At 50.8% G+C, this 27108-nt stretch overlaps 1 protein-coding gene across 2 annotated transcripts in view; it reads left to right on the top strand.

Moving 5' to 3' along the window:
• Positions 1 to 7442: 7442 nt before the first annotated feature.
• The window catches only part of CEP41 (centrosomal protein 41), a 44900-nt gene continuing 25234 nt past the window's right edge, over positions 7443 to 27108 (top strand). For both annotated transcript variants that reach the window (XM_075558666.1, XM_075558665.1), the window contains exons 1-2: positions 7443 to 7536; positions 21074 to 21137. In XM_075558666.1, coding sequence (XP_075414781.1) covers positions 7504 to 7536; positions 21074 to 21137 — 97 coding nt within the window. In that variant the 5' untranslated portion in view covers positions 7443 to 7503. The remainder of the gene's footprint in view (positions 7537 to 21073; positions 21138 to 27108) is intronic.

Genomic DNA, 27108 nt, shown 5'->3' with positions numbered 1-27108 from the left:
ACAACATTCGTCATTGTGTTCGTATGTGTGTGCTTTATTTGCATAAATGATCACAACCATGGCTCCAAAATAGTTTAGTGATACCAGCCGCAAAGCGAAGAGGAAAACTGTGAGAGCCACGGAAGCGTGAAAGAAATCACAAACTTTGAATCAGGTCGCCGACTGTCTGATTTGGTGGCTAAGTTGACATTATCAACTAGAGGCGGGGTGGGGGGTGAGGGAGGCGTGTGATGAAGCCGGCTAAGGTAGGGAAAAGAGTGAAATCATTAACCACACAACCGAGAACCCTGGCCATCAAAGAGGTTGAAAAGTGTCTGTTATTTGGGATAAATCGCAAACAACTCGATGGAGCTAGCCGTACCTAAAAGCCTCCACAGTGAATTGATATGTGTAATCTGGGGGCCTCTGAGACCAATGAAGTAGTTTTCCATGACTTCTTATGGGAAAAAATATGGGGAAAAAAGTTCTCAAATTTTTCAGTGTCCGAACACGAATTTGGAACAAATTGAGTTCGACAAGCGAGGTTGCACTGTAATTGCTAAAGAAATAAACATATAGGCAGAGCCCCAAGGTACGGGAAGAGGAAGACTATATCATGAATAGAAGCCAGCCATGTAAAGTGGAGGTCAAGCGAAGGAAAGTCCTGGCACATCGGTGCTAATTATTGTGGGTCCAGAGTCCTTTTTGCCCCCAGAGAAGAGGTGGACCGGAAGCAAAGTGGTCTTGAACCTACAGTTGCGGTGGCAGACTTAGGGCATTTGCTCCTCGGTCCATACTGACTGGGGGTGCAAACAAAGGGGAACAGGGCCTGGCTTGGAAGTTCTGCTGCGAGCTGGAAGAACAAGCCCTTCTGCAGCCCCTGGTGTGGGGAAACTGACTGGTGGATAAGCCAGAATCCAGCGCATCCATATACAAAGAGAGCACTCCGTGCCAAACGGACCAGATGTTCATGCTGACTGGTCAGCGCATTCTCTCCTAGTGGAAAATCTACATGGAAAACTAAATTATAATCAAGAGGTTGTTAGTGAGCATGAAATCCGACCAAAGGGTGGGAATTGGATGCGCTCGGTGACTTCCTTAGGGATAGAGGGTGGGCCACATATTTGTGTCTGACGGTCACAAACAACTCTTTCCCTGTCAGGGCTGGAGACGTAATGACAAATGTTTGTTCTCTGGCTCCGCTTCTCATCACTCCCCGCAGACCACCCCCCTTCTGCTCACATATTCTGTCTTCAGCTGTTGGGACCATTGATTAGGTTACAGCCTTCCTCCACATTCCTTCAGGCCTTGATTAGATTTCCAGGCGCAGCTACATCCTGTTTCTTGGGATACATTTGCAGACATTGATCCACAACCATTGTGTGTGGATTTCAACAGTGTCACCGTCAAAGGCTGTTGTTAGTTCACGGTACAGCCAGGTGGGGGGGGGGGGGGGACAAAGCTCAAAATCGAGAGAGAAGATAAATGTGACTAGCTCTAAATCGTCTCTGGTTTTTAGTTTCCTGTGCGTCTTCATGAGGACGGTCAGAGAATTTCACTCATTTGAGAAATATTTATGAAGTGCCATTCTTATGCTAGACCCCACACTAGAGCAAACCAAAAACCAAACTCACTCTGACTCCTGGCGCTCCTATCGGACGAGGCAGGCCTGCCCCTGCGGGTTCCTGAGCCTGTCACTCTTTCTAGGACTAGGGAAGGGACAGCTGCTCCAAAGGGGGAAACTGAGGCGGGCCGCTCCCGTATAGATTGACAGCCTCCGAACCCCCAAAGGACAGTCCTGCTCTGTCCTACGGGGTCCCTGTGAGTCAGAATCAACCCAAGATAGTGGCTTTGGTTTTTCATAACCATTGAGAATGTTTCCATATTTTATTCTTACAAAACAGGATTCCAGTCAACATCTGTGGACCCAGTCTTTGCACATGTCTGTGAATGCATCCTTTCTAAAATGAAGAGTGGAAGTCTGCTGGGCGGAGTTGCTAACTGCAAGGCTGGCTCTTCACACCCACTGGTCACTCCACAGGGTGAGTGGCGCTGACCTGATGGCACCTGACCGCTGTCCGTATGCCAGAGGATTGCCTAACCCTGGGGCTGCCTGTACAGAAACCTTCCACGCCACTGTCTTCTCCCTGGCGTAGTTATCAAGACGCGTGATATAATCTGACCAGCAAGGTTCAGTATGTCATGTTTCCTCCTATTTCTGGCTGCCTTTGAACTGTATCTTCGGGATTCAGCAGTTTGATTATGAGTCTAGGTATTTTTATTTGTCGTGTGCTCTGTTTGAAGTCGGTTGTATTTGTCCAGTTTGGGCTTCTTGAAGCTTTAATTTATTGCTTCTCATTGATTTTGTAAAAGTCCTCCCTATATTTTTAAATAGCCTTCTGCCCCTACTCCTTCTTCTCGTGGATAACATCCCCCCTTTTCCAACGTGCTCTGTTCTCTGTGTGTTCTTTACGGCACTTTGTCTTCTACTAACAACATCAACTGCACAAATTCTTTGATCAGCAGCATCCAAATGGCTCAGAATCTACTGCCAAATTCTTCGTCTCTGATATTGCCTTTTCCATTCTCACGCTGCCTTAAAAAAAACCAGTTTGACCTAGCTGCTGACATTCCCCATATACTCACGCATATGTTCTGCCTTCCCCTGGATTTTTAAATATCTTCACTGTCGTTAGATGTATATTTTTAATCCCTGTTTGATAGATTCCCCCTGTTGCTCGGATCTGGTTCTGTTGATTGGTTTATCTTTTGGCAAGAAGTTTCTCTAATTAAAAAAATCTTTTCTTGTGTTATAACCGTCTGTTCATATTTTATATAGAAGCCACCGGAGACTGAGGTGAGTCTTATTTATTCCTGGACACGGGCACAGCTCGCCTTTAGCTTTCCTGTTCCCAGGGAAGGGTTGCATCAGTCTAGTCAGTAGGTACGTGGGATTTGTGATTGCTATCATTACCCTGAATACATCCGCCTTCAGATCTCTTCCTCCGTAGATGTCCCTGACCTTGTGCAGGATGATGTGGGGAATGGCTTGTGGGGGTTGGGGAGCGTGTGTGTGTCTCACAATATCCTTGTGGTACCAACAGCTTTCAGCACACCGACAGCACACAGGGAGGTTCTCCTGCACTCTTACCTCCCCCCCAGCCACAGACTTGTGAGCTGGTTACATGTTGCTGGGTTGGGGCCATTCTGAGATCCAGGTGGGCCTCTGAGAGGAGGGATGTGGGAGCTCATTGTTCTACGCCAATCCCAAGCCAGAAGCCGGAATGTGATGTGTAGCAGTTGACTACTCCAGGCTATATCCCAGGCAATCAAAGGAGCTTGACTTGTCTTGGGAGGGCCCATCAGACTTCCTTTGGACCACAGCTAAGGTGTTCCACGTGGCTCTCGGAAGGAGCTAGGTAACCAAGATGCCAAGCTCTTAGGTTCACCAGAAAGTGAGGTGTTTGTGGCGATCCAAAGAAACCCTGACAGACAGCTCTTCCCTGGGAGGGACTACAGGGGTGGCTGAGCGGGAAGAGGCCCGTCTCTTGGCCAAAGGCAAAGTCTTCAACTGGGGGCCTAAGACTGAAGCAGGCCAAGGTCAGGTTTCCCTTTGGAGGCTTCCCCTCCATATACCTTCCGAACCTTCCATATCCTGAACACCAACTCTCTAGTAAAAGAAAACCAGCAAACTCTCTAGCAAAACCGCTGCTAAGTTAGCCACTCGTGCTGAAAAGAATTCCGAAGGAGGTAGCTGAAATAACGCTTGTTCCTCCTCCTAAGTGCAGTGCTGGGCCTAAAGGAGATAACATTTCTCCAAGCGACCCCCCTTTGTGGTCGTTACATAATCTGGTGTCCATTTGAGAGGATTAAGTGTGAAGGGGTGGAGTCTAGTCTGTCCATTGGGTCATAGCCAATGAGGCCTCCATGTGGGCCTTCTCCTGAGAATTCTGGGAACTCTGGTATTTTTCCTCCTTGGAGGAGGGAGACACTTCCCTCTCTGCTCACTGCTTGAGACAACGCTCGACTGACAAGACACATGACACTAAGCTGATAGACTCTGTGCCTTGGGAACTGGAGGAGCCGTGTAGAGACCCCTACCAGCGCTGAGATGCTTACAACGCCACTGGATCCAAAGACTTTCTACCCACTGGCCTGTGATTGTCCTGCATTCAGTGTCATTACATGTGTTTCTTGAGTCAGAAGAGGACTTTGTAGTCTGGTATCGGACATTTGGGCTAATATCGGACTTATGGGCTTGGACTGGACTGGGTTGGGATGCTTTTGTAATGTACAATTACCCTTTTATAAAACTCTCTCTTATACTCAGATGAGTGTCTAGGAATTTTGTTTCTCTAGTCTACCCGGACTGGTACATCCTTTCTTTTGTACTGGGTCTGGTCTCACTCCCTCAGATGGGTTTTCGGTTTTGAGGCAGGGTGACCTCTCCCACAGGGTACCCCCTCACCCCCCCATCCTCATGAGTTCCCTGCTTCCGGGCACAGCTCCCTTTCTCCCGGCCTGAGGAAGTTGATCCCTGGTGCTGTCGTGGGGTACCTGTTAGTCTGTCCACCACAGGCCAGAAGTTCCAAGTTTTCTACTCCCGTGAAGAGTCACGGTCTCAGAAACCCACAAGGGCAGTTCTACTCCCTCCTCCAGGCTCACCGTGGGTCAGAGGGACTGGATGGGGTTAGGCTTGGAGCTGTATTGTCCTTTTCTTTTGAGGAAGCACCTCAGGCTGAACCTGATGGAATGCAATTGTCTCCTTACTACGCATCTGGATACACCAATTACTTCCAGGAAGTGGGTCAAATGCAGCCCAAGAGGGAGCTAAGGCCCATAGCTGAGAAGCCACACGGTGAGGCAGGTCTGAAGGCAGGAAGCTGGGCTCCGACCAGATCAACCTTAAGCCGCAAGGTGAGGAATTTGAGAGCTCATTGGAGGAAGGGCTAAGCCGGACAAAGGGAAAAGAAAGGCGGGTAGAGGGGGCTGTTCAGGATGTGGTGGGTTCAGAAGGTTTCGGGTCAGAGGAGGGTCACCCTGTCTGGCAAAGATTGACGACCCGCAGGAGTCCCTCCAAACAAGTCTCCCTAAATCAAGCCACACGCCCCCGGGTGGGGCTCCCCCCAAAGCTGCAGACATGGCAAGCTTTTTCTGAACACGTCCGGGTTCAAAAAGAAGACCTCGAACCCATGGAAGTTCACAAGAGCACTTCGAAGTTCACGAAAAATAAGATTAATCAGTGGAAGTAGGAACTTGGAGAGAAAAGAATCAGAGCCGCTTCTCTCACAGACAAAGCATGAAGCTCTTAGCAATCACGGCCCTGATTGCAGACATCTTCCTCAAGTGCCAGAGAACGGGGAGTGGTGGCCCTGCAGAGGGAGGAAGGTTGGGATTCAGTTGCCGGTCTAAACTGGTCCAGACAAAGGCCATCCACGGGGTTCAGGCTCAAGTGGGCATCAGGATGGCTTTTTAGTGTGTGGCTGTTTCCTGAGAGAAAATTGTTTACTCTCAACGTGGAAAATTAACCTGGGCTCACTGAAGAAAATCAGCAAAAATATACAAAAGTATAGAGAATAAAACAATTATCCGCTCTCCATCCTTCAGAGGTGGTTTTCCTGTTAAGTATCTTTTCCAGCCTTTTCTATAAACGCCTCCCTGAAAATCAGTTCTATTGTTCACAAAGTTCCTACCTGCCCTTTCAATGTTCTCTCTCAGGAATAGTTCTCCGTTGCCTAATGACACCTTGAAAGATGCTTGTTCATGTTCCATCAAGTCCTTTTCTTGAAGGACTGCCATATTTATCAATCACTGGCTTGTCGTAAGGGGAGCCTGCTGGTGTAGTGGATTCCAGTTGGACTGCTAAGGTCAGGAGATCAAATCCACCACCTGTCCCAAAGGAGAAAGATGAGGCTTTCAGCTCTCGTGAAGATTTACTCTTGGAAACCCAAAGGGGCAGTTCTACTCTGTCTTGTTGGCTGCTGTGAGACAGAGCCGACCGGATGGCTGTGGAAGTGGGATCCATCGGTTTTTGCTAGCCTCTGCCTCCGTCCATTGTTCCCCAGGCACTTGTGAATCCCTCTCTTTTGAGAGCCTCTTTCTCCTTCACCGCCCCTCTGCTTTACCAAGCATGATTTCCTTCTCCAGGAACTGGTCTCTCCTGACCACACGTCCGAGGTATGTCCGAGGAAGCCTTGCCATCCTTGCTTCTAAGGATCACCCTGGCTGTACTTCTTCCAAGACAGATTGGTTCGTCTTTTTAGCAGACTGCGGTCCTTTCGGTAGTATCCTGCAGCATCACCATTCCAATGTATTCAGGCCTTCTACTCTCGTCACAAGTGACAGCCTTGGAAATCCCCAGGAGCAGTTCCACTCTGTCCGACAGGGGTCGCTAGGAGTAGGAATCGACTCAAGGAGTTTGGATTTTGGGTAGGTCAAGCAGTGCTGTGTGACAGCACAAGGTGGAGTTTTCAGAGAGTCCAGGCTTGTTGCCCCAGCATGTTGAATGGATCACCTGGCCAGACCCTAGTATTTGTTAAGTATGGGGCCAGTGAGGGCCAACAGTTCAGGGCAACATTTAGTCACTCCTGGGAAAACAACTTAAGAGTAAAGGACAAAGGGTTATTGTATAGTCCCTTGCCGGGTAAAAAGAAATCATCATTTTGATGGATTTGGTGGGACATTTTGGAGCCAAGTCAAACTGTGTGTGTAATTGTTTTGCAAAGGTGCTAGGACTTAATTTTCAGATGTGGAATAAGAACAGGTGGTGTCTGGTGGCAGGAGTCACAATGGTTTCCATGACGATGGGGTTGCGTCTTCGTCACCCTCCCATCCTCCACAAAACCCGCCGCAGCTTTACCCCCTAACGTGCTTATTAAATATTTGTTAAGTGAATGAGAAATCAGAATGGTGTGTGCGCTTTGCAATTAACGCTGCCGTTCTGGAGCTCGCCTGAAAGCTTTTAAGGCAACAGTAATTATTGCATTTACGCAGGCGATTTTGAATAATTTGCATATTAACCTAACCTGAAAATAATAAGCTACGCACTTCCCTTCCTGTTGAATAACCCTGTCCCATACTGTCTCTTTTGTGGCAGGCGCAGCCCAGATGGCTGATTAAAATGGCCTTAGAGGGGGAGAAGGGATACTGGGCCGTGCCTGTGCTGCACATTAGCTGGGGACGTTTGGGCTTCCCAACCCCGCGCCCCCGGCCAGCCCGCGCCCCTCGGCTTCGCCCCTCCCGGGCCCGCGCCCTCTCCCGCGCAAAAGCCGCAGCGCGCGCGCCCGAAGCACAAAAGGCCGGGCCAAAGGCGTCCCGCGTTGCCCTAGGCAACCATTGAGCGGCGGCTCCGTCTCCCGGACCCTGCAATGGGCCAGTAAACAGGGCCGCCATTGGCCTGCCTGCGAGGTCAGGCCAATCGGAGAGCAGCTTCTAGGGAGGCCGCGGAGGGGGGGGGCGGGTAGGAAGTGGGGCTAGAGGCCGCCGGTGAGGCTAGAACCCTGAGCGTAGTCGGTTGGAGACACGATGTCCGTCCGGAGGCACATTGGGAAGCCAGAGGTGAGGGCCGGCGCCGGGCCCGGGAGCCGGCGGGAGCGGGCGGACCGGAAAAGGCTCCACGTGGGAGGGCAGGGCCCGCGGGCGACTTCCGGAAGGCGGGGAGCCGGGCTGAGGGGGGGGCCGGCCGGCCGGCGGGGGCGGGGCGCCGGGGCCGGCCTGGCCGACTGCGGCCGAGGGATCGCCCGCCCTTGCTACCGCGCCTCGGGGTGGTCGCCGCCTGGGCGGTGCTCGCCTAGACACCTGCCCTGCCCGCAGAGCGCTTCCCGTCGCCACACGGAAATGCGGAATCCACTAGGACCGCTGGGCAGCCACGGCTCCGCTCGTGGGCCTGTGGGAAGCGCCGGAAAGTGCGGACCAAGACAGTTGACAGTGGGGCCAGCTAGGCCATCTCCACTTGGGCCTTTATAGCCCCCGGGCCCATCGCCAAGCAGCCCCCGTGGCTTAGTGGTTAGGCTTTGGGGCCGCGGTCCTCAAGGTCTTTGGTCCGAAACCAGCAGCTGCCCCACGATCTGATGGCAGTGAGTTTATTTTGTTGTGTTGATTTCATCCCCACTGCCCTGCGGCGTTTGGGGCCGTTTCATTTCAACCAATACTCAATGAACCTCGAACCGGTGGTAGAGTTGGAAAGACGACGGGACAAGGGCCGAGCAGTCTTGAGGACCATGCCGTTGGGAGCCGGATGGGAGACAAGGCTGCGGCAAGGGGAGGCAGCTCGCCAGGAAGATCCGGGAGGAGGTGTGAAACATCGAGGGAATGGCAAAATCCAGATAGTTCTGGTGCTGTGTGCCCAAGACCGGGTTCGGCCTTGAGGCGACGCTGGAGGACAGAGTAGGACCGACCGCCCTATAGAGTTTCCTAGGCCATCGTCCTCACGGGAGCAAAATCACACATCATTCTCCAGGAGCTGTTGGGTGGACTGGACCCACTGACCTGTTGGTTAGCAGCTGCACCCCCATGGCCCCTCCCATAAAGCTGAGAGGACTCGGAGCTGTGGTGCAGTGCAGCGACTCTGTCCTATAAGAGGAGCTATGAGTCAGAATTGCAGGGCCACACGACCATCCTTACGGGGTCTTTCTCACAGGTCTTTTTCCCTGGGAACAGCTGATAGATTCAAACCCCTGACCTTTTGGGTTAGCACTTAATCATTGCATCACAAAAGGGTTCCTTTTGTTTCCTGCAGGATTCCACAAAGGCGTGTGTGAAGTTAGAAAGGCCTCTGTCCCTTGTAACCTCCTTAGCCTTTAGATGGAACCCAACCCAACCCAACCCAACCCAAATCCAGTGACAAGGAGCCCGGTCCCACGGACAGCAGCGCGATAGGACAGAGAAGAAATGCCCATTGGTGTTTCCGAGGGTCTCAGTCTTTAGGGGAGCAGACAGCCTCATCTTTTCTCCCAGGGAGCAGCTGGTAGGTTCATGCAGGACTTGTAAATGGTTTCTTATCCAGGTGGCTGAGGCTGCTCACGATCAATGAGTAAGGGCTGCCATGGGAAGGGAGCCTGGTAGCCCCGTGGGTTAGGAGCTGGGCTGGTAACTACAAGGTCAGCATTCCTAACCCTTAGCCACTCCCAAGGGCGGCTCAGCATTCTTAACCCCTAGCCACTCCAAGGGCGAAAGGTGAAGCTCTTTAATCCCATAAAGAGCTACAGCCTTGGAAACTCCCAGGGGCACATCTACCCTGTCCTATAGTGTCCCTAAGTGGGAGACTCGGCTTGCCTGAAGTATGTTTGGTTTTGTTGGCCTGTGGGAGAGGTGGAAGGGGGAAGTGGTAGAAGTCTCGCCACGTACGCATCCATTCTTCCACGGATTCGGTGTCCAACTTTCACACACATGGGAAGCCATTGAAAGGGACCGTGGCTTAGGTCAGGTGCACCTTAATCCTTAAAGGAACATCCCTGCTTTTCAGTACTCTAAAGAGGTGCCGCACGCACACTTACCTAATGCAATGCATCTTTTGATCTCTGGAGTGCCGCGTCCATGCGCATTGACCGTGGAGCCCACGCATCTTTGGCTCTTGCATGGGGTAGCTATGAGACCCAATCAACTTGGCTGCCCCCAGGAGCAGCAACACATGGCTCAAGACTGGATTGGGTTGGAGAAACAAGAATGTGATTCTTGGCTTAGGTTTCTGGCTTGGGATGCTCACTGGTTCTGGCCCCATTAATGAGCTCAGGCAGATGGGGTAAAGACAGGAAGCATGAAGGCGTGTAGGGGCAGAGGAACAGGGATGCCCTGTGCAGTTCTAAGTTTATGCTTAGGCAAAGGTGCCCAGCTTCTGGATGTGGTGAGACATGACCACTAGCAGCTTCTGGAGAGAGCTCTTAGGAAATCCACATTGCCGAACCTGTTAGCTATACGCATACGAATGTGTTTATCCTACCTGGTTATTTGCCCATGAGTTCGGTTGGATGTGGAATTCATGGCTGGAAGTTGTAAGCATGTCAACAGCCTGGCTTCCTGGTGGCTTCTTTGCCATGGCAGCCTCCACCATCAGCGAGAACATCCACAGTCTTGCTGTGGAGAAGACCGAGACGTCCTGTTCCTTTGTTTCTTTAGAAGAAAACACACAGCGCGCCGGTAGACTCATCTCTTCTTCCCCAGTGATGTGACACTGCACAAAGACAAGCCGTGCTGTGAGTCCATTCTCACTCATTCTCTGGGCAGCTGGTGGACCCCGGAACTCAGCTCTTTCCACTTGAGGACAATTTCACGGCTTCCTTTGTTGATGATTTCCCCTCTCCTGTTTTCTCCACCTTCGACTCACGATTCGGATGGTGTGCCCATGTGGCCGACCCTCCCGTGCCCTCAACTTTGAGCCCTCTGACGTCTACACCTCGAGCTTTCGACTTTCAAGTCTTCTACTGAGTTTTTTCGTTTTTTAAGAGTTCAGTTTGATACTCGTGTTTCCTTTTTAAAAACTTGCCTTTTGCAATAGAGAGTTACCAAAAGTTGCTAAAACAGTTGAGAGAGGTGCTATGGAGTCTTTCCCCACCCCAATAAAGTTCTCTTGCATTGCTGTCAGACTCAAAATCTCACTGCTACAGTCAATTCCAACTCATAGCGACCCAGTACGGCAAGGTAGAACTACATTCCCTCTGAGATTCCCAAACTGTAAGTTTCTATGGGAGTAGAAAGCTTCGTCTTTCTCCCTCGGTGGGTTCGAACTACAGACCTGGAGGTTAGCAGCCCAACGAGTAACCCACTGTGCCATTGCGGCTCCTTTATGTAACTATAGCACCAGATTAAACCAGGATATTGGTATTTGGACAGGTGTGTGTGTGTGTGTGTGTGTGTGTGTGTGTTCTACGTTTTCATCTCTGTAGATGTGTGTAGTCACCTGTACTACAATCGAGATGCAGAGCTGTCTGGGCACTACGAAGATCTCCCGGTTCTGGCCATACCCACAGCCCTGGGTCCCCAACCCGCCACCCACTAATGCGTCTCCAGCTCTTCGATTTCGTCACTTCAAGAATATTGGAGAAGTCATACAGTATGCGGCCATCAGAGATGGGTCTTTCCATTCAACGTGATGCCGTCGGAGACACATCCGAGTCATACGTATGAGTCAGTCGTTCTTTCTTAGGGCTGGGTCACAGCGTGCAGTGAGCCAACACTATAGTGGCTTTCAGCGTGCACCTATTGAAGGGCATTCTGGCTGTCCCCAGTGGGGCGCAGTTACAGTAAGACTATGCCTTTGTGTGCAGGCGTTTGTGTCGGACTAGAAGCTTCACTTCTCTGGAATAGGTATCTGGGAGTGCGGTGGCTGCGTTGTACGATGACGTGCGTGTTTAGTTTTTGAAACAATTTCCTTTTCTGCCACACTTTTCTAGAACGGCTGGGCCATTTCGCAGCCCCGCCAGCAGTAGATGAGGGATCCAGGTTTTGCATCTCCTTGGCAACATTTGGTACTGTCACTGTTTTGTGTTTTAGCTGCTTTAATAGGTATGTAGTGATATTTCATCGCAGTCTTAATTTGTATTTCCCTAACGGGTAGTGGTACTAAACATCTTTCCACGTGCTCAATTTGCCATCTGTATATCCTCGCTGGTGAAATCTATCTTGTGCCTGTTTTCTAATTGGATTGTTCAGTGTTTTCACTGTTGGGGCTTCGAGAGCTCTTTCTATCTTATACGTGAGTCCTTTGTCACACAGGTGGCTTGGCACATGCTTTCTCCCCGTCTGTGGCTTGTTTTTTTCATTCTCAACAGTATGTTTTATAGCGCCTTTTAGGTTTAATTTCCAAAAATAGTTAATATTTTTGTAACCTCTTTAGTGAGATACAGTTCCAGTTCCATAAACCCATTCAGTCGAGACACTCAGCTCGGTGACTTTAGTGCATTTATGGGGTGCAACCACCGTAATTGCGGTCCTCTTTCGACCATTCACATCCTCCCAGAAAGAACTCCCATACTCCTTAGCTGTTACCTCCTAAGCCCACCCACCCTCAACCGCAACTCAAAGGACAGGGTAGAGCTGCCCCTGTGACTTTCCAAGACTAACAATCCATGCGAGTATAAAGCCTCATTTGTGTTCTTTTCCCACAGAGCTGTGTGGTGGTTTTGAACTGCTGACCTTGTGGCTAGCAGCCCAACTCGTAACCATTACACCACCAGGACTCCATACCTTCTCCCTAGCAACCGGGAATCCCCTCTCCATCTCTGCATTTGCTGGTTCTTACATTTCATTACCATTGGGATCAGGCAATTTGAGTCTGGCTTCTTTGACTCAGAGTAACGTTGTCAAGGTTCATCTTTGTTGTGTTACGTGTCTGAACTTCATTTCTTGTTATTGCTCCATTGTATGGAGAGATTGCATATACTTCTTTAGGCCCTGCACCAAGTGGTGGACATTTGGCTTGGTTCCATTTGTTAGCAATCACGGATAATGCACTTATGAATATCTGTGTCCAAGTCATGGTGTGGGTGTCTGTGTTTCTTTCTCTGGTAATCATTTTTTTCATTGGTTTTGCTCCCTGAATAACAGATACCGCGTCCTCCAAATTGCTGAGGTTTCTTTCCCCCTCTCACTGACGATGTCCTCAAATTTGTGTGGATATTCAGTTGTTCATGTAAGTTTTTGAGTTAAGATTTTCATACATTGGGGGCTTCATGATAGGTTGGTGTCACTGGACCGTGATTGAGGAGCTCAGTCCCTTCAACCCTTTCCTCTCAGGCTAGACATCGCCCCTAGGGGTGGCTCCTCAGTGAACTTGAACTCTCAGAGGCACCAGGGCTGGGAACCAGTCTCAGCACGAGGCACCGTTCATTTAGCATCTCTGTCTTCAGTAATGATACCCTGTCTTCTGCCGTGTCTGGAGACCGTCCAGTTCAGAAGCCCTTTCCAGGGAATCTACTGGCAGCTTCTGCCTGGGCGGGAAGAGTCACCAGCCCCTGGTTCTGTGGGGAGAAGGACTTAGAGGTCGCCTGCTTCCCAAACAGCCTTCACAGCCCTGATTTCACCCACTCTTTCCCTTCCCTCACCCCCACCCCATTTCCAGGGGTCCTTAGGACTCTCCATTGCTCAGCCTTTACCGATTTGTTCTTGCCTCTGGCCTTCCTCAACCCAAACCAAACTCTTGGCCATCGAGTAGATGCCAATGCCTAGCGGCCCTGTAGGATAGGCTAGAACTGTCCCTGTGGGTTTCCGGGACTGTAACTCTCTATGAAGTCTCGTCTTTCTCCCGAGGAGGCTGGTGGGTTTGAACTGCTGACCTTGAGGTTAGCAGTCCACACGATACCACCAGGCCCCCTCTTGTCCTCCTAGGACACAGCTTTCTTGAGCCCATCAAGCCATTTTCACTTGGTCTGCTTCCTAGCTGCCGCCTCCACTCTCTGTCAGCGGCGCTCGAGGCTCTCAAAATAATATCCCTTTCCTGACGTATTGAGGTTTGGGAGGGAGTGAAATGATATGCATTGTTCAATATGCCATCTTCCCCCAGCAGACCATAATCTGTAATTATTTGGTTTGCGTGTTTGTGCTCTGGCATTTGTGCAAGAACATCAGATAGCGACGCCGGCTTCATCGTCCCACTGCCTGGTAGTTGTTCCGTAATTGTTGGGTGAATGAGAAAATGAGCATCTGTCTGAAGCACAGAGAAGCCCGGGCGAGAGTTCCCCGTTTGGAAAGCAGAGGCCTCTACCAGCCCCTCATGGCTACCGTTGAATACCACAGAGACGATTCCAGCCCCTGGTGGCCCAGGGACAGAGTGGAACTGCCCCTGTCAGGTTCCCTAAACTGTCATCTTTACAGATTGCTCTCAGATGGCACCTCACTCAGACAAAACAAACTCACGCCCGTTGGGTCCATGCCGGCTCATCGTGACCCTATGGGACAGGGTGGAACTGCCCCTGTGAGTTTCTGGGTCTGTAACTCTCTGTGGGAGTAGGAAGCCCCATCTCTCTCCTAAGGCACTGGCTGGGATTTTAGCCCACAGGCGTTGCCGTTGGCAGCCCACAGCATGACCACGCTGCCACCAGAGCTCCTGTGGAGCTGCCCGCAGGGTGGGCTCACGGCCCCCCTTGGGGTTAGCAGTGAGCTTTTCACTCTGAACTGTTGGGCCACCAGGTAGAGTCCTGGGGGAACTCAGTGCTTCAGTGGCTGTCAGTGGAAGGGCCTGCCTGTCCTTGGAGAGTCAGGGAGACAAAAACCCAGGGACTGGAAATGGACAAAAGTGAGGCTTTAGAAAGGGGTGTCAGATGGTACAAACTGATCCTGCAAGTTAAGGACTGAGAAGTGACCTTTTCATCTGCTACTTTAACCCTTAGCTGCCATAAGACCTGTCCCCGCAGAATGGTGGGAACGGCAGCATATTGCAAGGGAGTGAGGCGGAAGTTGCAGATACCCAAGGTAGTTGCCCCCACCCCCACCCCTGCACCCCAAACCAAGCCCTTCAATAGAAAGGATGGGGGTACTCCAGGTGTATATTGGCTTGTAATAAATCACCTCCAAATTCTGTGGCTCACCACTGCAGTGGGTCTATTGTTACTCCTTGTAGAACAAGAGGTTAGCTGGGCTCAGCTTGAAGGTCCTCACCCGGGGCTTTCTGCCGGCAGCGGTTGCTAAGGTAGCGGTTGCTAAGGCTCAGGCTACCTTGCTGATTTCTTCCTTGCACGTTGGGCCACCGCTGCCTCTCTTGGCAGTCAGCTCTGAAGGCTCACGGCCTTGAACCCCCGTGGAGCAGTTCGACTCCGCCCACAACTGACTGCAAAGAGGTGGCGTCAACTAGCTGACAAGCACAGTCGTGAGATCGACTGGCCACCCTGATGCATTATGGAAACCAAACGTGGATTCCAGCTCCTGGGGCCCCTATAGGACCGAACAGGACTGCTCTATAGGGTGTCCAAGACTGTAAGTCTGTGCGGAACCAGGCGACCGCGTCCTTCTCCCTTGGATTGGCTGGCGGGTTTGAACCTCTGAGCTTCTGGTAAGCTGAAGCAATGTTTAACTCCTGGTGCCACCAGCTCCCTCTGCGAAGAGCCTGTTTCCACGTAAGGTCACAGTTCCTGCAGTGATCTAGCCTCCGGAGTCAGTGTCACTTGCGTCCTCACAGGCTCACCCAGAATTTCATGGGAGGCAGGCAGGTCATCCTCATCATGTAAGTGGGATTGGAAATCTTACTGTGGCCATCTTGAAAAATCCAGCTCAGGCAGAGGAGAGGTTTCCCCATCCGATGGGGATGGTCTAGTGGCTCCAGGTGTGGCTGCTAAGTGAAGGGTTTGGACATCCGTGGGAAGAAGGTAGGGCACTCGGCTTCCGTGAAGATTTATAGCCTCAGAAATCCGGTGGGGCAGTGGTGCGCTGCCCTCTCTGGGACGGCAAAAAGGAGGAGTGTATTCTGAGAAGGCTCCTGGGAGCTAGGACTAGATAGCGTAGGGGTAGATTCTCTTTTGACTCTCTCTCTGGAGATTTAAGACATTTTTAAAAAGATATTTTTTGTTACTACCCAAGAGCCTGTACTCCTGGGACAAAGATGAACTACGTCCACTTCCTGTGTCCTCCGGATGAACTTCTTCATTGCCTGCTTTCTCCTATCTTTCTCTTAAATATGTATCCAAAGCTGCACCTTCCTCCTGGGCCTGGGACCTCCTCCTCTTCTGTTTTCCTTTCATCTCTCCCACTGCACATGCCCCCACCCTCTCCCTTCTGTCATCTTTCCCACCAAACTTAGCCAAATCTCTGCTTTCTGGGAAACAAAACAACAAATCGATCTCTTAGCAGTAAGCCTGAGGAAAGAAAAACACCTTCTGGCTCCTTTCCCGCCCCCAAAGCTGTTGTTTTTGCTTTAGCCCGGCTTTTAGCAAGGGTGCCAACAGTGCCCTGCCGTGCCAGAGCCAAGTGCACAGTTCTGCCCTTCTCTCACGTACTTGACGCTTGGCAGCATTGGCCACTGCTGACCACACTCTCTTCTTGAAACTCTCTTCTCACTGTCATGCCCCCTCCCTACCCCACCCCCACCCCCCTTTCTTACAGGCTCTCAGTTTTGAGTCTCATCCTCAGGCTCCTCTTCTGCACTTGACCGTAATCACTGGTGGGGGTGGGGGCGGGGGGGGGGAGAGTCTTCTCAGTCAGCCATGGTTTCACCTATTGCTGATATGCTGGCAACTCCGGATCTTGGTTTTTCTCCCCCAGACCGCTCTCCTGAGAGCTCCGGACCCAGATAACCACCTGGGCACTCCCGTTCTGGATAACCCACCAATGAACAGCTCTTGGTCTCCATAGATGCTTCCTCCTGGGGGAATCGGTCCCACCACCACCTTCACGTGGCCCCAGGGAGGTGGGGATCCTTCTGATTTGACAGCTGAAAGATTTCTTGAACTCATTCCTTCCTCCTCACTCTTCGGCTGCTCCTTGGTCCTATAAATCTTCATAACCTTAGCACACTCCGCTCTTCTTCATGACAGTCCTATTTTTTGGAAAGACCAAACAAAAGAAGCCCAGTTGCTGTCACGTCCGTTTTGACCCATCGGACCCCGTAGACCGGCCACATGGGGTTTCCAAGGCTGTGGGCTCGACAAAAGCAGACTGCCACCTCTTTCTCCCGTGGGCTGCCTAGTAAGGTTTGAACCACTGACCTGCAGTTAGCAATCCCACGCGTAACCACTGCACCACCATGGTCTGTCCGTGGGAGGAAGGAAGGGGCAAAATCAGCCTTGTTGGAGAACTGTTGATCTAAAGGGTGTGAGCACAAGATGCTTTGTTTCACCCTGTGTCCTTCCTCCTCCTCAGGCCCAGTGTTATCTGGATGCTCCAGGCTGGCCAGTCACTTTCAGGCTCTTGAATGGCCAGCCTCTCTGGGTCCTCCTTGCTCTGCCTGTACCAGGGAGTCCCCTCTGCCAGGAACCCTGGAACTCCCACCCACACGCAGCCCAGGAAACCATGGTTGACACCCCGGGTATGGGTTCTGTGCAGGTAGTCCAAGCTTTAACTGAACGTGGGGATGGGCAGGGTGGGGCAGCAAGGCTGTGTTCACTTGTGCATGTGGGGGTGCCAGGCATCGGGCCGACGTCACAGCAGGGTCCGTCCCTAGGCAGGGCCACATCTCTTTACCCCTTGTCTGTCTTCCCCGCAGCCCTGGGTAGTGGAGCCTGGGTCTTGTCCCTCCGTTCCCCAACCCAGTGGTCCACTGCTAGCGGGCGCTCTGGAACCATCCCTTGACTGGTGCTCAGTGCGTCTTTCTCTGCAGGATGAAGGAGTCCTCCTCGAAACCGCTCTTTCACTGACCACCATTCCATCCTGTTGATGCAATTGAAAGAGAGCCAGGCGGTCAGTAGGTCAAGAACAGTATACACCACACCAAGCAAGAATTTCAAGGGGGCAGAGTCCACCCATTCTATAAAATCTATAACTGTCCGTGGCTGGTGGGAACCAGAGAGTCAGGGCCAAGCCAGCGGACTGAAACGGAAACCGGGGAAAGCAACAAGGCCCTTTTTCCTTCTCTCAGACAGATGACTTTCTCATTAGTCCGTGTCACGAGGGACGAGCGGGCGGAAGGGCTGTGGGGGCCCAGCCTTCCCCACCGGCTCCCCTCCTCGGCCTGCTGCCACCACACCTGGTCTCCGGGGACCCCCTCACTGCTCAGCTATGCTGGCTTTAGGTGTGGACAAATCCCCTTGGTTCAGCAGAGACCAGCCTGGAATTTTTCAAAAGAAGCTTTGCTAGGAAACTGGTGGGAAAAACAAAGCAGCAGTAAAAAACAGGAAATCAGAATATAGAAATGGTAAGGATGCAGAATGGGAAGGAGGCGAACAGGAAACAAAGTCCCATCCCCTAAGCCCAGTGGTTCTCAACCTTCCTAATGTCTTGACCCTTTCCTACAGTCCCTCATGTGGTGGTGAACCCCCCCCCCCAACCAGAACATTATTTTCCTTGCCACTTCATCACTGTCATTTTGCTACTGTGATGAATCTGGCGACTCCTGTGAAAGGGTCATTTACTCCCAATGGGGTTGCGGCTCACAGGTGGAGAACCAATGCTTAAGACGCTGAATCACGTCTGAGATTATTTGACTCAGTTTACCAGGCACCTGTTCTCCCTGTTTTATATTTGTTTCGTTTAACTGGTTTGTTTTGCCCTTCTATGCCCCCCCTTCTGGGGAACCTGTCTGAAAGCCCCCCTTTTAAGCCCTGAACATTTTCCTTGTCTCCTTGGAGAATCTTCCACTTCGTTCAGGGGAGTTGGAGCTGAAGCTGGAGCTGTGGATTGTTTCTCTCGGAGACGGTGTTACCGGAAGGGTGGGGAAAGGAGATTCTCAACTTTTCTGGGAGGATCAATCTGCTCCCTGGTTCCAGATATACATCTCGAGCCCCAGGCTGCTTCCCGGTCCTCAAGAGCAGGTTTTCCTCACCGCAGGGAAGATGGTGGGAGTGTTTTGGCTGCACCACAGCTTTTCCATGTGTGGGGGTCCTCTTCACTTGGGGACCTCGGTCACTTTATGGTGTGAAAGAGTCGCTGGTCGTTGTGGGGCTACAGTTCTGTTTCTGCTTGTATGTCTTGTCTTGGCCAAATTAAAAACTGGGGATTCTCTTCTGGTGCTTCCAGTTTAAAAAAAAATTAAAAATAACCCCCCCTCCAATTACTGATACCCAACCAAACTGGCTAGCAGATACTTTAAGTGTCCTTGATAAGGGCCCTCTATTGTTTTTATGCCTTCTGGGTCATTGTCAAAGGTGTTTTTCATGTGTAAATTACTTTTTCAATTCTCCCAAGAGGGTATGCTGTGGTTAATTATGCTTTCAAGGGCAAGTGATAGAGTTTTTGTTAAGTTTGATGTTGTGTAAGAAACCAAGTAGTCACATTAATGCGACCCTCATTCTAGATCAGCGGGTCTCAATCTGGGGGTCAAATTACCCTTTCACAGGGGTCTCCTGATTCATAACAGTAGCAAAATTCCAGTTAAGAAGTAGCAACAAAAATAATCTTCTGGTTGGGGGGTCAGCACCACATGAGGAACTGTACGAAAGGGTCATAGCATTAGGAAGGCTGAGAACCACTGTTCTAGATCTTCATTTATGATTTATGACTGAGTACTTCCACATAGCTGTTACGTACTAAGTCTTGGAGGGTGTGGGGGGATACAAGGAGGAGGAAATTCTGGTCCCTACCTGCAAGGAAATCCTAGACTAGGAAAGAAGATAGAAGTGCAACAATGGGACAGGATGTCAGTCCTGTGAGGCCTCGGGAGAGGAAATGTCTCATTGCACCACTGCAGTGCTCCCGAGGAGAGGCACGGGCACACGGACGTGTGGAGAAAGGCATTCGGTGCAGCTGTTTGCCAAGACTGCATGAGAGCAGAAGATGAGGCTGGAAAAGGCGGATGGTCCGTGGCCGACTCCATTCCAACCCCTGGGAACCCCATGCGGGTAGGGTAGATCTGCTCCTGGGGAGTTTCCATGGCTTTTTTCGCTACCCTTTCAGAAACAGAGCACCAGGCCGGTTACCTCTGCATGGAGCCCAGCCACCAACTTTCCGACTGCTAGTCAAGCACCCGGCTGGGCCTCCGAGGACTCCCCGAGGATGGGTTAGCACCGTAGTCACGGGTTCCTGTTCCACACCCACTCGCTCCTGCACACGCCACTCCCTGTTCCATAGCCCCATGGCCAAACATGCCATGTTCCGAACTTCCGGGCTAGCCAAAGGCCTGAGCAGAAGAGTGTGTGATGATGTAGAACGCCTTTTTGTTCATTAGCCTCCCCTCGTCAACCATGCACACGGATGAGCCTTGTGCTTGCTTCCCAAGAGCTGAGGACTAAAATGTAGAACCCCAGACTTACTCTGAGCAGAGCCACCCCCTAGAGCAGCAAGCAGCCAGAGAGGCCAGCCCTACCAGGTCTACCATGTCAGGCCTGGATTGTATACGGTGCTCTTAGGGCAGAGGTTGGTGACATCCAGAAGCAATGGTCTAGTAACCATGATTACCTAAGCCCACTGCCACCAAGTTGATTCTGACTGGTAGTGTGACCCTATAGGACAGAGAAGAGTCCCCCCCCCCATAGCATTTCCAAGGCTGTAAATCGGATGGAAGCAGGTTCCCGCTGCTTTTTCCTGGAGAGTGACCCGGGGCTTCCTACCACCAACCTTTGGGTTCACAGCAAAGCACTTTAAGCCCTGCACCACTAGGGCTCCTTGGAGACTATTAATGTTGTGGTTAGGTGTCCCATGTCAGCGCTAACTCCTGGAGACTGAACAACAGAATGAACCCCTGCCTGTCCCCGAGCCAGCCTCACGCTTGTCAACATTTGAGCCACTGTTTGCGGCCACCAGGCCAGCCCATCTCACTGAGGGGCTTGCCCTTCTTTGCTGACCCTCTACCAAGCATGATGATGTCTTTCAGGGGTTTGTCTCCTGATAACGCGTCCAACACAGGAGAAGAAATCTGTGATCTTAACAGATGTCTTGAGGCAGAGGGAGGTGACTCACTGGGTTACAACAACAGGCTGAAGGATGGGCCTTGCAGGGAGACTGCTTTTGGCTCACGAAAGGCATTGGGGGCCTGTGGGCTTCAACCCCGAGAGAGTATTTTGACAAAATGTGGAAGTATTTTGACAGAAACAGATAGCTGTCTTCACCCGTGTTGGAAAGAGTGTAGCCTGAATGCTCCTTAGAGGCACGAATGGCGAGCCTTTGTCCATGTGGTCAAGAGAGACCAGCCCCTGAAGAAGGGCATCCTGCTCGGTAAAGTGGAGGGGTAGTGAACGAGGAAGACCTTCGGCAAGATGGATGGATACAGTGGCTGCTTCGATGGGCACAAACCCGGAACCATTGTGAGGACGGCACAGGACCTGGGGGTGTTTCATGCTGTCGTCCATAGGGGGCTAGGAGGCAGAGTCGGCTCACTGGCGCCTACGACAAGAACTTTTCACCCGTGGGGTGCTGAGGCTAGATGGCTGCTGTGGGGCGGGCTACTAAAACACCTTCCTTCTTTGCCTTGGGTGACACTGTGGCACACCTCCTGGTTTTCAGGTTACCGGAACGTCTCCCAACGTGGCTACCCTTACCCTGCCATTAGCCCAACTGACGGTGGACTTTTCCTATTTTGTAGTATCTGATGAAAAGGATTCCACAGAATCCCAGGTACCAACACGTCAAGTCGAGGCTGGACACGGGTGAGTAGCGATCTGAAAACCTCTGCCTGTCTTTGTTTGAAAATCTAGGCGCTCGCTCATGACCAAAGGGTGCCTGGCTTAAGCCACAGCTGAAAGTGTCTCCCCATCTTACTAATTAATCTTTCAGGGCCGCCCAGGACTTTCTTTAAAAGCCGTTTTTCAGTGCATCCGTCGACATTTGCATTCGCCTAATTTTGCTTAATGATTCCTCACCACCAAGGCGGTGGGAAAGAAAGGGTTAGAATTCTCAAACGGAGAGGTGGAAACCTTCAGACATGGGGAAGCCGCAGGGTCACGGCCTTGCAGCCAATCAGGCGCTCCACGTCCGTTTGGGAACACGCCGGAGAAGGTTCCTCTGAGCTGGCGGCCATCCATGACGCACACCCGCTTTGTTCAGGTCGATATTTGCCGAGTGCCGCCCACACGAAGAATCCGGCTGATTAGAGGTCTCACACAGAGTGTGAGTCATGATGCTTCAATCAAAAAGCTGAGATTCAAGTGTAGGCGAGCACCCTTGAACGAGTTAGCAGCACACCCGATATGATTAACTGGGTGCTGCAGCCGTGACGTTGATGAGGCGCGCTAATTTACCTGTTCAGGGGAGTTTGCAGCGTCGGGTGGAGGAGACAGCTCACCGGAACGGGCGGATGTGCAGCCCCGTGACAGCCCGGTTTATTCGCGTGTTTGCTTTCTCCATGCGGAGCACCAGACTCTTAAGAGTGAATCCGTCCCCGCAGGCGCGTTCATTAACTAGGCTGAGGAGGAGAGTCAGGATGTGGACACTTGAAATCGCCTCATTCATTTTGTCGATGGTTTCCTCCCGTCACCTTCACCAGCGTTACCCTCTCCTGTGGGTTTCCTCATCGCCCACGGGCGGAAACGTTTCCAATGAAACGCACGCAGGATGAGGGTGTCGGTGCTGGTGGCCGGTGCCAAGTTCAGTGTCCTGGCTCAGGGCTCACATACCCTGCCTTTCCCCCTCACCTGCTGCTTCTCCCTACGCTGCCTCCAACTCCGTCACCTGTCTGTCTCCCCTGGACTGCACCCGTGACCCTCCCTTCTGCTATGAGCTCTCCTGTGAGGTCAGCTAGGAGCCCAGGTGGCGCCGCTGGGTAAGGGTTGAGCTGCTAACCTCGGGATCAGCGGTTCCAAGCCTGGTCTGCGCTCGTGGGAGAAAGATGAGGCTGGCTGCACCCAGAAAGTTTCACAAAGCCTCTGAAACTCTTCGTAGTGTGTTGTGACCTGCAGTCGGCTGGATGGCGGCGAGCTTGGTTTGGTGGGTGAGGTAAGCATCGAGGAGGAAAATGCCATGCTTTTCTCCGGATCCAGGTAGCACTGTACAGACTGTTGGCAAAGACTGAAGTCCCTGATTGGTGCAAATGCTTCACTCGGCTGCTGACTAACAGGCCGGAGGTTTGAGGCCACCCAGCGGCACTTGGGAAGAAAGGTCTGGCCATTGACCATTGAAAACCTCGTGGAGCACAGGTCTGCTCTGCCACATCTGAGGCCAGTACTCAAAAGCAGAACACAAACTCACTGCCACTGAGTCGATGCTCATAGGACAGGGTAGAATGGCTCTGTGGGCGCCCGAGAGGGAGACAAGTCGAAAGCCTTTTCTGTCTTCTGTGGAGCAGCTGATGGTTTAGAACTGCTGACCTTTGGGGCTAGCAGTCCAACAAGTAACCACTATGCCACCAGGGCTCGGTATCACTAATAATAGTAGTATAGCCATTCATAGATTGGATTGTTGTGCAAATGTTATGTCTAAATTTGTCAGGAGCAATTGCCTGAGGGTGGCAACTGTTGAGTCAGATGATAGTTGCATGTATAGTTATTTATTTAAACATTTTATGAGGGGCTCATACAACTCTTATCACACATCAGTTGTGTAAAGCACATCTGTACATTCTTTGCCCTCATCAATTTCAAAGCATTTGCTCTCCGCGTAAGCCCTTTGCATCAGGTCCTCTATTTTCCCCTCCCAACCCCACTCCCCCCTCCTTCATGAGCCCTTGATAATTTATAAATTATTATTTTGTCATATCTTGCCCTGTCCGACGTCTCCCTTCACCCCCTTTTCTGTTGTCCGTCCCCCAGGGAGGAGGTTACATGTAGATCCTTGTAATCAGTTCCCCCTTTCCAACCCACTCACCCTCTACCCTCCCAGTATCACCCCTCACACCCCTGGTCCTGAAGGTATCATCCACCCTGGATTCCCTGTGCCTCCAGCTCCTATCTGCACCAGTGTACAACCTCTGCTCTAGCCAGACTTTCAAGGTAGAATTCAGATCATGATAGTGGGCGGGGAGGAAGCATTTAGGAACTAGAGGAAAGCTGTATTCTTCATCGGTGCTACATCGCACCCTGACTGACTCATCTCCTCCCCTAGACCCCTCTGCAAGGGGATCTCCAGTGGCCGACAAATGGTCCTTGGGTCTCCACTCTGCACTTCCCCCTTCATTCACTTTGGTAAGATTTACATGTATAGTTTTTTTAAAGAAGCTTCTAAATTGTTGTCCAGAGCGGCTGTATTTTATTGCGTTCCACCAACAATGCACGAGTTTCTCCACATCCTCACTAGCATCTGACATCATCGCCCCTTTGTATTTGAATCATTCTTCCTTAAGTTGTAGTCTCTCAGGGTCCTTTCCCATTGTGTTTCCCAAATGGCTCGCAATGGCCATCGTCTTTGCATGTGCTTGTTGCCGTCTGTACATCCTCTGGTGAAAGACCTAGCTGTCCCTGTCTTTGGCCTAAGTTCTAATAAGGGTTGTTTGCTTTTTGACTGTTGATTTTGGGGAGTTCTTTGTATACAGTAGTCTAGCTACGAATCCTGCTGCAGGGTCTCTGATTTGCGGACATTTTCTCCTCGCTTGCAGCTTGTCTTTGCATTCCCTTCATCGGGCATTTTGAAGAGCAAAGAAATACAGTTTACCCTTGTTTTCATCTTAGGGAGCATGCTTTTGCAGTTGAGCCAAAGAACTCTTTCCCTATCTTTTTCTAAAAGTTCTGTTGCTTTGGTTTTTACATTTTAAGTCCACAATACATTTTGAGGTAATTTCTCCATACGGTGTGAGACTTGGAGGTTATTTTTCACCCCTGCCTTTGGTTGTCAGATTGTTCCAACATCTATGAGTTACCTGTGCATCATTGTGATAAATCTGGTAGTATATCACTTGGGGGCAAATTGACATCTTCTACTTTATGAACATGGTCATAGTGTATGATTTTCTTTTTATCCATATCGCTGAATTATACTTTCTGAGTTTTGCTAAATATTTTAGTGTATACTCATGAGGAATGTTGGTCTATGGAGTCATTTTTTGGGACTGTTTTTAATATCAGTGTAACACTTGCTTCATACAATGAGTTGTGAAGTATTTCCTTCTCTTCTGCTTTCTGGATAAAATCATACTGACTCCGTGTAAATGTTTGACAGATCTCTCCAGTGAAACCATCTGGGCCTGGAATTTCTTTTTTGAAAAATTTAAAATTTTGGATTCAAAATATTTTGGTAGTTACAGGACGAGTCCCGGTTTTGTTCTGTTGTACACACGATCACTGTGAGCCAGAACTGACTCACAGGCAACAGAACAGTAGGGCTCTTCAGACGCTCTGTTTCATATCCAGTGTGCCCGTGTGTTTGGAGCGCTCGTCTGCTTTCTCTGAGGTGTCAAATGTATGTGTTTGGGGCGGCTGTGCCGTTCGCTTGCTATCCTTCAGCTGGCCGCCGGCCGGGCTGCTCGTGATAGCTCCGCTGGCATTTGTGGGACGGCTGTGTGCCCTTCTGGGGTCAGTCTTGCTAGCCAGTTTCATCCAGAAACCAGCCTTTGGTCTCTTCTGGATTTCTCCATTGTTCTACTCTTTTTTATTTTATGGGATTCTGCTCTCGTCACTCCCTTTCTTCTGTTGTGCTGAGTCGACATGGCGCTGCTTTTTCTGGCTTCTTGAGGCGGGAGCCTGGGTTCTGAATTAGAACGTTCTCCTCCTTTTAAATGTGTGCAGCTAGCGCGCTCCCCTTCTTTGGGGCACTGCCTTAGCCGCGTCCCACACACTTTGCTATGTTTTTCACTGACATTCCATTCTGTGTACTTTATCCCTTGAGACTTACTCTTTAACCCAAGAATAATTTCAACATGTGTTTAGTTGCCAAGTGTTTAAAGATTTTCCTGCTATCTTTTGGTCATTGGTTTCTAGCTTGATCCTACTGTGGTTAGAGAACATACTCTGTGTGGTTTTAGTTTTTTTTAAAAAAATGTCTAGAGATCGCTTTCATTGCCCAGAATATGTCCTGCCCTGTTACAGGACCTGTGGACACTGAATAACATCTTCTTGTTGTGAAAATACCGGTGAGCCCCTGCTGGCCGATGCGGGTGTGAATGCCCCCAGAGACCTGCTGAGTTCCCTGTCTAGCTTCTTTGTCACCTGTTAGGTGCCACGTGGTGCCGCCTCGCTGATTGTGGGTTTCTCCAGCCCTGCTCTCAGTTCTGTCCATCTCTGAATGCAGTGTGTGGCAGTCAGGAGAACCGCTCTGTCTCCTCAGTGAACTCGCCCTTTCTCTGTTCTATAATGCCCTTCCCCGTCTCTGGTGAACTCCATTCTCAGCAGTTGACTTTTCTGTGATGCTCCTACAAGGACTCCCCTGTCCTCCACTTAATGCCGGGCTGAGAGTGCTTTATCCACCTTTTTATTCCCATCTCCTTACACCGTTACTCCAAACTCTAACCTCCCTGCCACCGCGGCTCACTGGACAGGGTAGAACTGCCCCTGTGGACTTCGAGGCCATAAAGCTGTATGGGAATAGGAAACTCCTTTTTCTTCTCCTACGGAGCGGCTGGTGGGTTGAAACTGCTGGCCTTGTGTGGTTAGCATCCTCCCCACCGTAACCCACGGTGCCTCAGCATTGTTACCTTTTCCCCTACCCCAGGTTTGGGTGATGTGGGGCAGGCAAAAAGAAAACGCGAGGGACTCAGCCATTCAGGCACTCCTGTTTCTCCCCACCGGTCAGACTCTTGTTGTGTTTATTTTTGTTCCTACGACATTTAGCCATGTTTTCTATTAGTTATTTTCACAACTCGAGATCTAAATCCTATACAATAAAATCCATCCACTTCAAGAACACAATTCAGAGGCTTTGAGTTTATTCTTAAATGGGGTGGGGGGGGGCTTGCCATCGGCTACCCAGAACATTTCCACCACCTCAGAAAAGGAAATGCAGGCCCATTAGCAGTCAGCCACTCTCCCTTCCTCCCTTTCCCAGGCCCTGGGAGCCACTGATCTGAAGGATTTTCCCACTCTGGATGTTGCCCGTACATGGAATCCTACGATGCATGGCCCTCTGGCTTTGCTTCCTGTCACTTAGCATCATGCTCACGGGGTTCGTCCACGTGATCGTGTGCTTCAGCACTTCAGACCTTTTGATTGCCACCTTACATCTTATTATCTGGATCTTCTGTGTGAGCCGCGGTGGCACAGGGTTAAAGCACTCAGCTGCTATCCCACAGGGCAGCAATTGGAACCCACCAACCGCTCCACAGGAGACAGCCGCAGCCGCTGCTTTCGTGACAAGTTACAGTTTGGGAATCCCTGTGGGGCACCTCTTCTTGGCCCCAAAGGGCCTCTGTGAGTCAGAATCGACTCTATAGCAGTGGGGTTGGGGGTTGGTTTGTTTTCTGATAGATATTTTACATTTTGTTTGGCCATCCATGGGTTAGTGGATAGTGATTGTTTTCTTTACCCTTTGGGACTATTATGAATAACGTGGCTGTGAACATTTGTATGCAACAGAAAACAAGAGGTTTTCCGTTCTTTTTGGTGTAGGCATCCCTAGGAGTAGAATTGCTGGTTCCTATAGTAACTCTTATTCAGTTTGTTGAGGACCTGGGCTGAGAATGGTTGGCTCCTACAGTAACTGTGTTTATTTTATGTGTTGATTTTGAGAACAAAGGATCAGACTCCTGGCGGCATAGTA

This window comes from Tenrec ecaudatus, chromosome 9 (genome assembly GCF_050624435.1).
Source record: "Tenrec ecaudatus isolate mTenEca1 chromosome 9, mTenEca1.hap1, whole genome shotgun sequence".
Lineage (NCBI taxonomy): Eukaryota > Metazoa > Chordata > Mammalia > Afrosoricida > Tenrecidae > Tenrec > Tenrec ecaudatus.
Note: the sequence above shows the minus strand (reverse complement) of the source record. Positions and strands in the feature narration are given on the sequence as shown.